This window comes from Gobius niger (genome assembly GCF_951799975.1).
Source record: "Gobius niger genome assembly, chromosome: 18".
NCBI lineage: Eukaryota > Metazoa > Chordata > Actinopteri > Gobiiformes > Gobiidae > Gobius > Gobius niger.
This window is the reverse complement of record NC_136869.1, coordinates 23071161-23089011: the sequence shown is the minus strand read 5'-3', so window position 1 is coordinate 23089011 and position 17851 is coordinate 23071161. Positions and strand designations below refer to the sequence as shown.

At 41.6% G+C, this 17851-nt stretch overlaps 1 protein-coding gene across 1 annotated transcript in view; it reads right to left on the bottom strand.

The window, feature by feature from the left end:
- Window positions 1-8363, bottom strand: part of LOC306977598 (galactose-specific lectin nattectin-like) — a gene marked incomplete at its 3' end in the record, with an annotated part of 51602 nt that extends 43239 nt beyond the window's left edge. Inside the window, exons 1-3 of the mRNA XM_079575992.1 lie at window positions 8287-8363; window positions 8051-8185; window positions 7866-7977 (exon numbers count right to left, since the gene is read on the bottom strand). Coding sequence (XP_079432118.1) covers window positions 7866-7977; window positions 8051-8083 — 145 coding nt within the window. The 5' untranslated portion in view covers window positions 8084-8185; window positions 8287-8363. The remainder of the gene's footprint in view (window positions 1-7865; window positions 7978-8050; window positions 8186-8286) is intronic.
- Window positions 8364-17851: the final 9488 nt, after the last annotated feature.

Below are 17851 nucleotides of genomic sequence, written 5' to 3'. Positions count from 1 at the left end.
TTTAAGGAGCTCTTTGCACAACTTTTATTTATACACATACTCACACATATCCATCCATCACATCCATATTCTTCCACACTCTCTCTCATGTCCACCATCCATTTTCACTCAACGTTTTCACACAATACTTAATATCATGAGTTACACAATTTAAAAGTTTTTTACACAATACTTAATATCCCGGGCTACACAATTTAATACCATGCACATTTTTCTATACAAAACGGCACGCCGACCGTACAACGAGTGACTCTTATATTTACAACGGTTTTTGGGGGCCACAAACCTCCCCAACGTATACCGTAACGTTGCAACAAAGAACCTACGTCTAGGTCTTTCCCAGTCTACGGGGTGGCAGGCTACAATATCGTTAATGAGCAAGGCACGCCGACCTCCTCCGATAATTGTACCTATAGGCGAGCTGGCCCGTTACTGACTTCTATAGTATCAGGCGGTGCCACTCCCTTTCAGTCACTTTAACTTTATATACAATGTTCTATAAAAAAACGGCACGCCGACCGTACAATGAGTGACTCTTATATTTACAACGGTTTTTGAGGACCACAAACCTCCCCAACGTATACCGTAACGTTGCAACAAAGAACCTACGTCTAGGTCTTTCCCAGTCTACGGGGTGGCAGGCTACAATATCATTAATGAGCAAGGCACGCCGACCTCCTCCGATAATTGTACCTATAGGCGAGCTGGCCCGCGGTGCCACTCCCTTTCAATCACTTAAACTTTATATACATTATATATACATTTCATTTCACACTTCCAGCACATTTCACAACATAAAATCCTGTCCCTACTTCTCCGCTCGAGCCACCACATTCAGACAATCTGTGTTTTTCAAAAAAACTTTAACTTTAAGTTTTCTTAAGTTTTGTTTAAAATTTTTGGTATTTTATTTCAAATTGAAACGGCAGACACTCAGTGATATGCTTACTTGTGTACACACAATTCTCTGTTTCCAATGTGGACAATTTTGGTTATTTAAAAACAACAGGCTTGTCCTTACCTTTTTAGAAGTGCCGCGGCGGTGTACACAAGTGAGCAGAGGTCACGGAGGTCTGTTGCCCGTCTCAAGTCCTTGCGGACGAGACTGGGGTTCCCATTGGTCACTTGGAATCACGTCGGGCAGGTCACCAAAACTGTAGGCGATTTTACAGGAAATATTAGCACTCTAATTTACACAAGATCTGACTCCATAAGATCAATTTAAACACAGTTAAACAGTTAAGTTTAAAGTATTAAAGTATCAAAAAGGTCTCGCCAAGCGTGTTCGTTGATCCCAAGGTCCAAGGAGAAACAACCAGAATTCAGTAGCTTTAGACAAAGAAGATTTATTCCCTATAACAATTACAATTCTAAACACAGATTCTCCGAGCGCTAAAGTCCCTACACTAATACACACACGGTGCTCGAGCGGGGCAGTCCCGGGAAAAGCATCGTCTAACTGCGCTCTTACAATATATATTATCAAAAATGTGACGTTCACGAAGAGATAGGAGATGAGTTGAGCTTAGGCCAAGGTCACCAAGCTTTTCTCTCAGTAGTTTTCCACTAGAAGTGTCTTCCTGATGCCTTATTTGGAGTTATTATTGTCCAGACTGGTGAGGGCACCTGGACGTCTCCATAGATATGAGCAAAAGAATGCAAGAGCGAGAAATGGGGTATTGTTACAGCAGTGTGCGTGTGAAATGATTGGTTTTCCACTGAAACTTAAAGCACATAGATTAAACTCATAAAAAACATTCAATAGCATTATAAAATATAACATTAGCTAAAAATCATCAATTTCCCACAGGTTATAGTGTGAAAGTTCAGTACGTTTAAAAAAGGAACAGAATTGTGACCAAATTCTCAAAGTTGAGATGAGAACCAGGTTGCTTGAGCATTGGGAAAAACGAATGGGCATTTTAGAAGTCAATATGGACACTAGAGACATGGAGCAAGATTTAATTTCCATTGTGCAGCAGTTTAGTGCCAGCTCGTGAATAAGGAACAAAATTTTGTGTAAATTGGCGGACCAATAATCCGTGTACCTTTCGATCATTAGTTATTCCGTTTCAAAATAAAATCAGAAAAACAACATTTCCATTTGTTTTTGTTTTTTTTCCCTTTCTAAACTTGAATTAGAAAAAATAAATCTTGTATACGTCAATGCCAATGTGTTTGTTTTGGTTCTAGTTGTTTTTAATTCCCTCCAAAATGACGTTACTATTATTTCGTTTTATTATTGTTTTCAACACCGGAAGTGAGGAGAGACCTCAGCTCAGAGCCGCTCCTACACCTGTTTGGAAAGTTTTATGCATATACTTTTTAAAAATTGGGCAACACATGCAGAGATCAGAGATGCTTTATATTACCACGGAGGGAATGGTTGCTCAGAAATATCCGTGAGGAGATTCTGCTTGGAAAACAACCTTAAAAAGCTGGGCAGACACTGTGCGTCTCTGTCGTGCAGTGTACAGGGGGCTACGAGCCACGAAGAGCTGCTCACGACGAACGTACGAGTGAAAATCACGGTCACAAAGTTTTCAAACATGTTTGATATTGTTTGCGAGTCGTGCGGTCCTGGTCCTGTGGCAGCGACACTGAAGCCGGCGGAAAGCAGCGCGAACACGGGGAAATGCAGCTGCAGGCGCCAGGAGGAGTGGACACACATGTGAAATCCACGGGGGGCACATTTACTATTAAATACATATTTTTCATATGGTATTCACGTAGCCCTGGCGCACACTCATCATTACATTAAACATAATCAACAGCAAATATGACCAGACCAACTACAGCTGCAACATGAGTCCTCGTGGCGGAAACGTCTGTACCGTTGCAGGTGCGTTTCACTGAGTTGAACCTCCTCATCAACACATCCTTCTACTCAAACTTGAATTTATGAGAGTGAGGTCGTTTTCAAAAGCAGCTGAATGAGCTGGGCCTTGCGTCTGTGCAGAATACTGCGCCGATGCAACGAAAACACGTTTCTGAGTGTGGAAAACGACCGGACTGTGGGGCTGTAGAACGAGCGCCTGTGCCCCCGCACTCCCCCCACACTCGTGCCACCGTTTTTGGACCATGAATATGGCTCGGTCAGTGCTGTGGCCACGTCCACTCTTCAGTCTCTCTCAGCCTTCACTAAAGCTCCAGTGTCTGAGTGTAAAACGCACACTTGGAACGCGGGCTCTTTTCTATGGACTTCAGCGCTTTGTAGTAAAATACACTCGAGCACCTGTCACTGCCTTTAAGAACCTCTCACGAGCCGGGACGGGAAATGAGCATAAAGAGGCGACATCGTGAACTCTCAGAGCGGAGGATGATCGTTAATGCTCCTCTATCATATCAGCTATATTTTATTTTGTGCCCAGACAATACGGGAGCCGTGCGCAATTGCGCACGAGCGCAGCTTAGAGGGAACCGTGCCAGAGAAAGAGAGAGGGGGATGAAATGCCTCGGTGTCAGGGGAGGAAATAGTTACTTGTTGTGGAGTTTGGGCTGGTCTAATCGGGCAGAAAGCGCAAAAGTAACAGTGATACGTAGCCTATCTTTGCCCAGTTTGTAGTGGCTTCTCGTGGTTATATGGCGTATACCTGCGTATCACGTAGACGACACCGCATCTGTGTCTGGGGGGCACAAGCATCTTGGGGGACGGGCACGGCCCCCTATGGCCCGCCCATAGCGACGGGTATGCGCGTTATTATATATGTTTTTATTCCTCCTCGTCACTTTAGTTGTGCATGATTACTTTGCAAAACAAAAGTCACTGCTGAAGTGGGGGGGGCGGAGAGAGGAGTGGCAGAGGGACAGTTTGGGAATGCACGACGGGAAAGGGTTTTAGAGCGCGGCTCTGGGGAAACAGAGAGAGAGCTCCCGAACGCTCCCGGCACCAGCTCTCCCGGGCCATGGGAGAGAAAAAGGCGCGTGGAGTCCGTGAGTGACGAGGCAGGACCCCCGACACTCACATCTTCCACCTGTTCACTCAGCTCCGCTCTTGGCCGCCTCCGAAGCGACATCACCGCCCACTGCCTCCTCCTCCTCCGCCCCGGTCACCTCAGCTGCTGCTGCTGCAGCTCCACGAGGAGCTCAAAGTGAGCAGCAACAAGTTTGAGAAATAAAAGTCCTAATGACATAATAAACAACGGTTACAGAGGAGAACGCATTGAAGCTCGACCTCTTTTGCTTAAGTTTGTTTTTGTTTCCCTCTTGCGCGAGGGAGAGAGAGGCAGAGAAAAAGTTACTCATCATTTCCAGTAGCAAATCAAACCGAAGCAGTAGTGAACAAAATAACGGAAGTTGTTTTAGCAGTGTTTGTTTCCACTGCATAGCAAAGAAATGGGTCAATATTTTATTTAGAATTTTTTGCCTTTCCAATTTAATTTAGAAAATGGAAATACAATAAAACAACCACATAATTAGTTTTTCTGATTTTATTTTGAAACGGAATAACTAATGATCGAAAGGTACACGGATTACCAATAATAATATTTTAGATTTGGTAAGGCTAAACCACCAACTGAGGTTTGCCTTTGCAGTAGTCCCTTTCTGATTCGAGGTGGTTTCCTTTTCCAAATGAAAGATGAGAATAGTGCATCTATTTGGCGAAAGAAACTGTTTGGGAGGAATACAGGTAAACACTGGAAAAGGTACAAAAAACGGGGGAGCACATTCATTTTTATGCAGTTAATTCTACCAGTAACGGTAATGTGCAGGTTGTTCCACTTCTCCAGGTCTACTCTAAGTTTGGAGACTAATGGGAGAAAGTTACGCTTATAAAGGTCTGACATATTTGAACAAATGCGTATACCCAAATACTTGAAGTTATGCTTACAAAGCTTGAAATGGAAGAGGTTTCTTGGAAATTTAGAGGCCAGTTCATTTACTGGGAAACACTCACTCTTTACAAAATGTAGTTTATAGCCAGAGAAGGTGCCGAATCTTTTTAACAATTGTATGATTTGGGTAATGGTCGAGACAGGATTGGAGATGTATAGTAGTAAATCATCGGCGTACAGTGATACCTTGTGTTCTAAGTTATAACGAACAATTCCTTTATAAAAATTTGCAGATTTTAGAGAAATGGTTCAATTATTATTAAGGCAAACAAAAGAGGGCTCAATGGGCAGCCTTGGCGTGTACCTCTGCTCAAGCTGAAATAGGGTGAGTGGATCCCGTTAGTACTGATGGCAGCCCTTGGTGCCGAGTACAGCAGGCTAATCCACTGTCTATACTTCGGACCAAAGTGAAACCTTTGCAAAACCTCCAGCATATACCTCCACTCCACCCGGTCGAACGCTTTCTCCGCATCCAAAGAGACAACCACTTCGGGTGTCTCCGTGGATCCAGGAGACAATAAAATATCCAAAAGGCGTCGAATATTTGAGAAAGAGTGGCGGTTCTTTATGAAGCCAGTTTGGTCAGTAGATATGATGTTTGGGATGACTGTTTCAAGACGTAGGGCTAAGGTTTTGGCAAGTATTTTGTAGTCTGTGTTAAGAAGGGAAATAGGGCGGTGAGAGCCGCAACTAAATTCATCTTTGCCAGGTTTTAGAATTAAGGTTATCGAGGCGGAAGAAATCCTTGGTGCAAACAGTCATTATGCATTTTTAAAAGAAGGGGAGATAATAAATTGGATTTTTTTTTAAATAAAATTCAATAGGATATCCATCAGGACCAGGTGTCTTACCGTTTTGCATTTGGGCAATTGCCTTATTTATTTCCACGATGGTCAGTGGTTGTTCAAGATTAAGACATTCATTATCAGAGATAACTGGTATTGTCAGGGAATCAAAGAAGGACCGCATATCTGCATCATCTTTGGGAGATTCTGATGTATACAGATCCTTATAAAATTGAGTGAATGTTTCATTAATTATTGATGGAGTGGAGGTACATTGACCTGAAGCAGGCTTAATACCTGCGTGCAATAAGTTTCTCTGTCTCATAAGTAAGCAGTAAGTTATATTCTAGCTTTCTTTCTCAAGTTCAGGGGTAGATGAATATATTAATTTATTTTCAACTTCTTTAATATCTCTCATGATTTGTTCTAATTGCTGTTTTCTTAATTTATTTTGTCTTGCTGAATAAGAGATAATATATAAGAAATAATATGTGGACATTGTTTCATCTCCATCTCCAATTTATTCCACAATTGTACACCATTAACTGTCAGACTGAAACTTTTGAGCTATGATTCTGAGCCCTAAAGCTTCATTCATCACGTAATTCATAACGACCAGTACGTTCTTGGAACCTTCTTTGTGTTTGGCCTGGTAATAGTTTGTATCTTGTTTTGCAAAACATCTGTACAGTTTGGAACTCAACAATGTCACAAAACTTCATGATCTTTGATTTTAAGTAGTCTCCTGAAGCAAAAATGTTTGTATTGTCTGCAAAGAAGATAAATCTAAGAATTTGAGATGTTTTACAAATGTCGTTTATGTACATATTAAACAATTTTGGGCCCAGAATGGAACCTTGAGGTAAACACTTTCTTGACAATTTGACTGATATTCGCCTATTTTCACACATTGTTTTCTATTTTTTAAATAACTGGTAACCCACAGTATTGCTACACCCCTAATCCCATAATGTTCTAGTTTATTAATTAATACATCGTAATTTATTGTGTCAAATGCTTTACTCAGGTCAATAAATAACCCTATTGCATATTTCTTGTTTTCTACAGCATTAGTTATTTCATCAATTATATCAATTGCTTCTTTCATATTATCAGGAAATTGTCCAGTTTGCAACGATAAGTTACAAATGTGTGTTAACGGCTTAGAGATACTTTCAATAAGACTTTTTAAGGTCTTCATATCCATGTCATAATAATCTGTCCAGGTTTTATTTTTATCCAGTATCTTCTTTTCCTCAACAGGTTCGAGGAACAAGGACATGGGATCTCTGTCTATCAGCTCACAATTATAGTTCTCAACGTCTCAACTTCATTCATATTATTTATAGTTAATGGGTTTATGTGCTACAGGAAGACAGAAAGAATAGCCCTGTTCACCCAATCAAATGCCTTCTGAAAAACGACTGAAACTAAATATGGTCAATGCAAGCCTGTCCCTTCTAAAGATGTTTTGCTAATCTGCCAGAATGATATGGCTTTCCAGGTAAACATTCAGTTTATTATTGAATAATTATCACAATTTAGCACTGGGCTCAGCAAATGAGGCCCTTGGTATTTTAAAGGCCTTTAAACTTATTTTTTTTTATGTTTAATAACTTTTTAATTAACCTTTTGTAGTCATTTTACTTCTTCATTTTATGCTAATAGCCTCCTCTAACTCTTTGGGAGTTCGGGAAAGTTCAAGAAAGGTTTGACCAGCACAAAACATCTACAACAGAGTCGTGACTCTTACCCCGCCTGACAGTAAACCCGCCTTTATGTGCTGTGTAAATAATGACCAATTCCTCCTGGACTTATACCAATTTAGACAAAGTCCGGAACAAATGAAGTACTTCTGTCAGTTCAGCCTATCCATGATAAAAAAAAAAAAAGAAGAGAAGCCAGACACCCAGGTTGATGCAGAGAATCAAAGTTTTAATCGTCAGATAAAAGTCAGAGCTCCACCAAACAGAGTAATGTGTCACTTATTGTTGGGAGGTACATTTGTACAGGAAGCTGTCGAAAGTCAGAGACACTGGAGGTGCGTCTTTGGCACAAATGTAGTCCAGTTTGTTGTGGTCCGGGTAATCATTACAGAGCGTGGGTGTATGAGCTGAAGATGAAAACAGAGACACAAAATTATAAAGGTTCGAGACCTATAAACACTTTACTTAAACGTCCATTAGTGACTTGTGTGCATATGGCCCATGTGAAAGAGTCTTAGCAGATATTTGTGAGCGTTTACCATCATAGTTGATCATGAGGCAGTTCTCTTCCTTGGCTACGTCGTCGGGCTTATCCGTCTCCCAGTTTGTGTAGTCCCAAGGAGATCCGTCGGTCCACATCCATATTCCCTCCTGTGTACACATTCACACATTCACACATAACATTTCAACTCTCAACAACTCGGCTGTGAGCTCATCATGTTACCAGAACTGCGTCATGTCCGCCAAGCCAGGTCATTCTATTGCCTCCAGTGGCCTTCTGGATCAGCTGTACGATGAAGTCGCTCTCCTCAGCGCTGTGGATGGAGGCCAGGTTCGCAGCTTCATCGTGACACCTTCCCTGTGTGTGGGGAGAGGGGGTTAAGGATGTGCTCTTTTCTGTTCCTCTGAGCCTTAACTACTGGAGGCTCGGAGGAGTCATTGTTTTAGTTAGTCCTGTACCTCTGCCTCTGTCCATGATTCCTTAGAGTGAAAAAACCTGAAACAGCGGCTTCCAAACAGACTCCAACCCTCAGGACAGACTGAAATCAAAGCAGTAGAGTAAATACAGAGAGATCTGCTGTCGCTATATTAAAGTGAATGTTGTCAAACTCACCTGGGTCGATTTTCACCACCTGTCAGTGTGGAACAATGAACAGAGTTATTAAAGCAAATCAAAAAGACAATAGTTTCATGATAAATGAGGTGAACTTACAACTCCATCCGTCAGCAGAGCACCGGACAAACAGAGGAAGGCGATGAGTGGGCAGTTAGCAGCCATCTGAAATCACCAAATACAACTAATGAGAAGATCTTTGTGCAAAAACCAAGACGAGATGAGGAGTGTAATGTCAGTCTGTGAGTGACTCTGAGCTACTGTTGAACCTCTGTCACATATTTGTACATACAGCCTATCAGGATGTTTTGCTCATGCACGTGTTTTCGTGGCTGCCAGATTCCTCCCAAGGACTGTTCTCGCCTAAACTGATGGAGCGCAGTTTTCTTGGCGCTGCACTTTGAGATATACATCAGGGTTATTCTGACCTGAAGACCAAAAACTGGTCTTCTTCAGAGCATTCGATTCTCAAGCTCCTCTTTTGCCACTCTCACTCCACAAACCAAGGCAAGTTTGATCGACCTTCATGCTGAGTAATATAGTTCTCTGGATCAGAGAAACACCACAAAAACACTAAATAATGAATATTGCATTCATCATCTGTCAATGAACATATTTAAATTGCAGGTGAAGGAAATGACAACGTTTGTTTTGAATGAGATGTGATTTGAGATTCTTCCTCATTTGCAAATATGCATCTCTGATTGGATCAATAAACAATGTGATGAATTATTGACTGTGAGAAAAGTCCTGACACTTCTGTCTTTGGGCTGAAAGCAGGAGCAGCTGGTCGGTCAAGCCATTCCTACGCATGAGCTACATTTGTCTGTTTAGTTGAACCTGAGAACAATATTGGATTGACCTGAACAGAAAGGACATTTGGTGTTTGATATGTCACTGTCACAAATGGGATTGGGGCCATTCTTTACTCTCTCATGTTCACCTCGATGATCCCGGCTCCCACAGGTGGATGATGTGCCCTTGGGCAAGACACTTCCCCCACCTTGTCTCCAGTGTCTGTGCACTCTGAATCAGAGTGTGAATGTGAGTGCCTCATGTACAGTGTAAGTTTATGTTTATTAAAAGGATCCCATTAGCAGAGCCAAACTGTCACTATTCTTCCTTGGGTCTGATCCATCCATCCATCCATCCATCCATCCATCCATCCATCCATCCATCCATCCATCCATCCATCCATCCATCCATCCATCCATCCATCCATCCATCTTCTTCCACTTGTCCGTTTCTGGGTCGTGGGGGCAGCTGTTGGAGCTGCCCAAATCACATTGCACCAGCCCCTTATGGCTCCTCTTGCAGGTGGTGGGTCCACAGAAGGATGGCCTCATGGTTCTGACCGGGACCCTACCAGGGGCACGAAACGCCCGACAACAGAGCTCCAGGATCATTCAGGTGCTCAAACCCCTCCACCACGTTAAGATGGCGGGTCCAGGAGGGGTCCTTGGGTCTTCATCAAATTCATAACAATGAATAAACAGTGTCTGCTTAAACTAATAACACCCAAACAATTACGTTTTATCATATTTTTATTGGCCATATCTTGTCAACATTTGCAGGACAGGGAGGCCGATATTTAATACAAGGGTTCACTTACTTATTTCATGCATGTTGAGAATGTTTCAGGTTTTTCTGCAAAATATCTTGATAAACTTGTGAATTTATTTTTCTATTGATGATTAACCCACTGGCATTAGGAGGTTTTCATTTTCAAGGATACCTAGATTAGATTGAAGTGGTCCTTCGGATAAAGACATCTTGTTCTTGTTTTCCATTTTGCATAATAACACGGGTCACACCAACAGACCAGCGCTCACTCTCGTAGAGAGGGCCTTCCTTCAGCAACAGTAAAGTACCTTACTCTCTTCTTGAGCCAAATGAACCTTGAAATATGTTTGTTCCATTCTCTAAACTGTTTGTCAGGGATTGGTACTGGAAGAGATAAGAAAAGATATAACAGTTTAGCGGGATGTTCATCTTGTCTCTATTCTCTATTCTCCAGGCTCCAGCTATCAAGGTCATTGTTTTGTTTAGGGTTGCAATTATCTTATGACAAATCCTTGGGTAGATACACTCCTAAATATTTGACATGGTCAGTGTGTGTCAGTGAGTGTTTAGGGTGAAAATGGAATGTCATGACCTGAGTTTTATGGATGTTAAGAGCATACTCTGAATAGGATCCATATACTTGTAACATCTTCATCAACACTGGTAAACCCGAGTCAGGGTCTGTGATTGTAATCAACACATCATCTGCATATAAACACTTTATATCCCTCCTTGCCAGTTTGAATACCCTATTTTTCCTGACTGTGCTAATGCTTGTGCTAAAGGCTCTATAAATAAACTGGGACTACTCGGGCACCCTTGTCTACAGCCTCACTGCAGTTGTACAGGATTAGAGAGACTCCCGTTTAGTTTCCTTCGGGCAGTAGGGCAGGAGAAGAGCGCCCAAATGCACTTCATAAAATCTATGCAGAATCCAAATCTTTTCATTAAAATGACTGAAGTAATCTTTCTCTTATTCATCTGTTCAATAATGTGTAGAGCCCTCCTAATTCTTTCTTTCGGTAAAACAGACATGGGATGCAAGCAAGGGATGCTCTGAGGAAGGAATTATTCAAAATTCAGACTTGAGGAAAGGAAATTGAGGATATGAGAAGAAAAGAAAAAAATTGGTTTCAAAGAATGAGAGATCGTGTTAAGAGGAACTCCTCTCAGAAAGTTCAGGTTTAGCTCTTAAATAGTCGAATTACCTGAAGAAGCGACATCCCCCATCAGGACAATGTCAGGATAAAGTGAGAAGAAAATCCAGACATGTCCTTTTGTTCAAATACCTTACGCGTTTTGACGGACTGGGAGTTTATGTCCATATTCGTCATGATGCATGATGCGTCTCTTAAAGGAATAGGCCAACGTTTTTACAAACTGAGATATGTTCTTACCTTAGCTTAGACGAGTTGATGTGTAGCAGATGTAAAAGCAGATGATGATGTCGAAAAGCATAAGGTATTTGAACAAAGGTTTTTTTTAACTTCACCTCCATTTAGATCCATAGATGAGGAGAGACCATACGCTAACACCGTCTGTGCTCTATAGGGCACGCCTAGAGACCAGACATTGCATTATTCATTCACTCCATACTTGGTGGGGGTAAGCCACTATTGTAGCCACAGCTGCCCTGGGGTAGACTGACAGACGCGAGGCAACCAGTCTGCGCCATCGGCCCCTCCGACCACCACCCACTCACTCACACACTACATTCACCAGGCTTCTTCTTCTTACCAAACGGTCTTCCATCCAAGAACCGACCAGGCCCTTCCCTGCTTAGCTTCCAAGGTCTGATGGGATTGGGCCGAGCAAGGGCGGTTTGGCCACATTTGTGTTTTCCTGTGTCAAACCACAAACCTGCATGCACATTAACACAATTGTCCTTTATGTCAAGCTGCAAACTTGCTAGACATAAAAAAGACAACAGTTTTATTTGTTTATTTGTTAAGGTTTATTTGTTGTAGTTAAATTAGGACATACGAAAGAATAAAAATAGGCTGCATCAAGAAATAAAATATGTTAAATTGGTCTATTGATATAGATCTAATACAAAACATTCACACACGCCAGATTAAAATTAATTAGGCTATTTAAAAAAATAATAACAATAAAAAAATATGGAAGATTATCGGCACCTAGTATTTATTAGGCCCGAGTGGCCTGCCGTCGCAAGGGCCAATTATATTTTGCAACAGAGTGCACGAAAACAGGTGCGCACAAATCAGCCCAAATGTTACACATAAATCTCACATTGTACTAAATTACAGCATGTTAGCACCTCTGTCAGTAGTGTGGGGACAGTGGTGCTTGAAGTACGGCCCGTCAGAGCCGTCCAATGCTGCTTGTGTATTAATAAAGATTTTGGCTGCCTTTGCGCCCTCTTCAGGTTGGAGTCATTATTCACAAGGAGAGGTTAAAATGTAACTTTTAATCTGTGTTTACTGACACAGATTAATGGTCCAGCAGGTCAATAAAATGTAGTGGCAATGGAGGCACGGAAATCAACAACACAGCCCATCGAGCTTGGAGGATATAGACTCGCGCAATACCATAATGCATGGTGCCTTGAGGGGTCGGTAATGTACACAATATCAAGATGGCGTCGCAAGCTGTCATCGAAGAGACTAATATTAAGCTGCCTTCAAATACATTTCAAATTCAACAAAACTGAAGCTTAAAAAAATCTGTACCTTTCTCACCAACCTCGTGTGCAGTGCTTTGAACATTTCAACTCCTGGGCCTGGACTCGCAAGCTTCTACAACTTCAACCGCCGATTTACCATCGCTTTTCAACCTTCAAATGCTGAATGACTGGCAAAAAAGTCTTGATGTTGTCCCTTTGGTTATTTATACGTTGTTAGTTAGTTATTCACCTTATTGCGCCCTGCCCACTTTTGCCACTTTTTGCACCTCGTTGTCCAGACACTTCCGGTCGAGCGCGAAGCCCGTTCATTTTAACGGAGAACGAGGGAAAATATTCTCCGCTCAAATCTGATGTTTAGTCGATTGATTTGTGTAAAATGTCCGATGTTCATTTGCACCAACATGTCGACACTACAGAGTTTCTCTGCGCGGCCTGAAAACGGCTTTGTTTTCGTGTAGTGACTGATTTTATGTGGACTTCGCAGCCCCATGTTAACACATAGGAGAAAAGGGGCGGGCTCAATTCATGGCGGCGCCCACGCGAACGTCCGGAATAAGGTGAAAACGTTGTAAAAGAGTTTGTGATTGGTGTAATAAATGTTGTCATTATTTATTTATTTATTTATTTTTATTTTTATTTTTTTATTTCAGTCATGTTAGTTACATGTTTTCACATTTCAACAACTATACATGTTTTTTTTTTTATACATGATTGAAAAGGAGCACGATGAAGACAACGCTTTTGCTAAGTGCCCCTTTCTTCAAATACAAAAAGTAGACAAAAAAAACAACACATAAATGGTCTGATTCGCAGGTATTATACAAAAGCTAGAATAAACAACACAGGTACTACTGTTTTTAAAATTAGAATCTAATATTTACAGTAGTGTGTAAGAGTTGATATTTGTTAATTTGAACTGTTTTTTAAATTGGTGCACTGTGGAGGAGTTCTTTAAATTCAAGGGCAGGGTGTTCCACAGTTTGACTCCGGCCACGGAGATGCTCATCCGCTTCTGGGTTGTTCTGGCAAAAGGGAGAGTAAAGTTAAGTTTTCTACGACTGGATGCATCGGCGTTGAATACAAACATCAATTGTACAGATTGAGGCAATCGAAAAAATCTTGCTTTATACATTATTATCAATGTTTGTAATTTAATGAGATCTTGTAATTTTAATAGTTTTGATTTTATAAACAGTGGATTTGTATGTTCTCTACTATGCGTTTTATTTATTATTCTTATAGCTTTTTTTTGTATTTTTATCAGCGGTTGAATTGTAGTTTTGTATGTGTTTCCCCAAACTTCTGAGCAATAAAGTAAGTGAGGCAGTATTAAAGCGCAGTATAAGACCCTTAAAGATTCACGATTTAAAAAATATTTTACTTTGTGAAGAACAGCAATGTTTCTACATAATTTATGCACCATTAGAATTAGCTAATAACTTGTTTTGTTCAATTCTGTTCATTAGTTTGACACGAGACTGCAGCCATATTTGAGCGTTGACGTTTGTTCTCTGTGATATTGTTGCGGAGGGAAAACAGCAATTGCCATCAGTCCTTGGGAGGAATCTGGCAGCCACGAAAACACGTGCATGAGCAAAACATCCTGACACTCTATCTGCTCAGATATGTGACAGAGGTTCAACTGTAGCTCAGAGTAACTCACAGACTGACCTTACACTCCCCTCTTCTGATAATTATACAACCTGTTTATAATCAAACACACAAAATAATCAAACCATGAAGGTCAAAACAAAGTATAATCAACACAATTCAAACTTCATAGTTCAATAGTATATTCAAAATTGAGTAACATAAGAAATGTAAAAGGACATAATAAAACACAGCATTTACACTATATGTTGCTATATAGTATATAATATATATATTCAAAGAAAAGTCACTGAAGTACATCAGTGTTATTACACCATCATAACACATCATTAATGAGGTACGAAAAGCAAAGATGCTGCTGTTTTGTTTTATTGTAAATGCAGTATTTTGTGTGAGCAGAAGCCAAAGAGCTGAAGCTTACATATATAATATATAATATATAATATACATATTACATATATAAACTGAAAACACATGATATCATTTATTAACGTCAAATAAACACAATGTATTTAGTCATTACTGTATAAATGATGAATGACAGTTTGAGGCTCTGTGACTTTGTTCCAGTTTGGAGCCTCTTCCTTTCCTCAGATGCTGCTTTAGTTCTTTTTGTGCTGTAGCCCCGGCCGCTCCATCCTCTCCTTGAAAAGCCCTGTGTTTCTTATTAAAGAGGGGGTAATATGTTTTTATCAATCACATAGCACCAGTCTATATCACACTACAATGATGACCAAACCTTCTGTTGGTCTGTAAATGCAGTAAATTAGAATAACTGCCTTGTATAAAATTGCTCTCTCAAAATGGCTGTAGCGAATGTCTTGAAATAGGCCTCTGTCTCTTTAAGAACCTCTGAGCCTTTCCGACACGCCCCCTCCACACGCTGTCTGTGGCATCAGTGGGGAGGGGGTTCTGCTGAGGAGCAGTGGTTGGTTACTCGGCTGATGACGAAAGCTCGGAGGCGTCTCCAGGAGGTGGGGGCGTTCCTAGGAGGACTCAGGCAAACCCATCCCTAAAATGGCCGCCATCAGAGTTTTTACAGATTACTCAAAAATACGTGAATGTGCCAAGGCAACACGTCAGGCATGTTTTTAATGAGGGAATGACAGAATAACATGATGTAAAGCTTGAAAGTCAATTTTGCAGAATACCCCCCCTTTAATGCATGTTTTCATTTCCTTGGTAATGTGGGATGTATTGTTAGGATATTGTCTTTTCCACCACATTATCGACACAAAGTGTATGTAGTCTGTTATGGTTGTTGTAGCCCCTCCAGCTCTCAGCTGTGGAAAATACTTCAGTCCGTAGAGGAAACAACCACTCAGTGGCCCTCATTTTTCAAGCTCAGAGCAAATGTGAGGTGTACGAAAAATCACCGCCTGTTTTGGCATTCATCAATCTGAGCGTGAGTGTGTGGTTCAAATCCTACACCAAGTCAGGAGGTGACGTACATTTGACTCTAATGTTAACTACGCACTAAACAGATGGGATCGGTGCGGCGACAGCAGTGATGCGGTCGCTGCATCGGTCTGTTGTGGTGAAGAGGGAGCTGAGTCTGGGTAAAACTCTCGATTTACCGATCGACCTACGTTCCCACCCTCATCTATGGTCATGAGATCTGGGTAATGACCGAAAGGAAGAAATCGTGGATACAAGCGGCTGAAATTAGTTTCCTTCACTGGGTGGCTATTATTTTTATTTCTTTTTTTCCCCAAACAACGAGCTGAAAACTCAATTGAAAAGATAAAAAGCCCATAAGCAACACAATTGTAACTGATTTAGATGGTTTTCAAAGATCCTTTGAATTATTATCTGTGCCGGTTAATGAAAATGTAGTGACTATCTTGTTGTACTGCACATGAGGCACTCACATTCACACTCTGATTCAGCATGCGCAGCCACTGGAGACAAGACGGGGGAAGTGTCTTGCCCAAGGGCACAACAGCAACATGCACCTGTGGGAGCCGGGATCATCGAGGTGAACATGAGAGAGTAAAGAATGGCCCCAATCCCATTTGTGACAGTGACATATCAAACACCAAATGTCCTTTCTGTTCAGGTCAATCCAATATTGTTCTCAGGTTAAATTAAACAGACAAATGTAGCTCATGCGCAGGAATGGCTTGACCGACCAGCTGCTCCTGCTTTCAGCCCAAAGACACTTGAAACTTGCCTTGGGTTGTGGAGTGAGAGCGGCAAAAGAGGAGCTTGAGAATCGAATGCTCTGAAGAAGACCAGTTTTTGGTCTTCAGGTCAGAATAACCCTGATGTATATCTCAAAGTGCAGCGCCAAGAAAACTGCGCTCCATCAGTTTAGGCGAGAACAGTCCTTGGGAGGAATCTGGCAGCCACGAAAACACGTGCATGAGCAAAACATCCTGATAGGCTGTATGTACAAATATGTGACAGAGGTTCAACAGTAGCTCAGAGTCACTCACAGACTGACATTACACTCCTCATCTCGTCTTGGTTTTTGCACAAAGATCTTCTCATTAGTTGTATTTGGTGATTTCAGATGGCTGCTAACTGCCCACTCATCGCCTTCCTCTGTTTGTCCGGTGCTCTGCTGACGGATGGAGTTGTAAGTTCACCTCATTTATCATGAAACTATTGTCTTTTTGATTTGCTTTAATAACTCTGTTCATTGTTTCACACTGACAGGGGGTGAAAATCTACCCAGGTGAGTTTGACAACATTCACTTTAATATAGCGACAGCAGATCTCTCTGTATTTACTCTACTGCTTTGATTTCATTTTTCAAAGCCTGTCCTGTGGGTTGGAGTCTGTTTGGAAGCCGCTGTTTCAAGTTTTTTCACTCTAAGGAATCATGGACAGAGGCAGAGGTACAGGACTAACTAAAACAATGACTCCTCCGAGCCTCCAGTAGTTAAGGCTCAGAGAAACCGAAAAGAGCACATCCTTAACCCCCTCTCCCCACACACAGAGAAGCTGTCACGATGAAGCTGCGAACCTGGCCTCCATCCACAGCGCTGAGGAGAGCGACTTCATCATAGAGCTGATCCAGAATGCCACTGGAGGCAACAGAATGACCTGGCTTGGCGGACATGACGCAGTTCTGGTAACATGATGAGCTCACAGCCGAGTTGTTGAGAGTTGAAATGTTATGTGTGAATGTGTACACAGGAGGGAATATGGATGTGGACCGACGGATCTCATTGGGACTACACAAACTGGCTGACGAATCAGCCCAACAATCACAAGAAAGAGCACTGCCTCATGATCAACTATGAGGGTAAACGCTCACAAATATCTGACTCTTTCACATGGGCCATATGCACACAAGTCACTAATGGCCGTTTAAGTAAAGTGTTTATAGGTCTCGAACCTTTATAATTTTGTGTCTCTGTTTTCATCTTCAGCTCATCCACCCACGTTCTGGAATGATTACAAGCAGCACAACAAACTGAACTACATTTGTGCCAAAGACGCACCTCCAGCGTCTCTGACTTTCGGCAGCTTCCTGTACAAATGTACCTCCCAACAATAAGTGACACATTACTCTGTTTGGTGGAGCTCTGACTTTTATCTGACGATTAAAACTTTGATTCTCTGCATCAACCTGGGTGTCT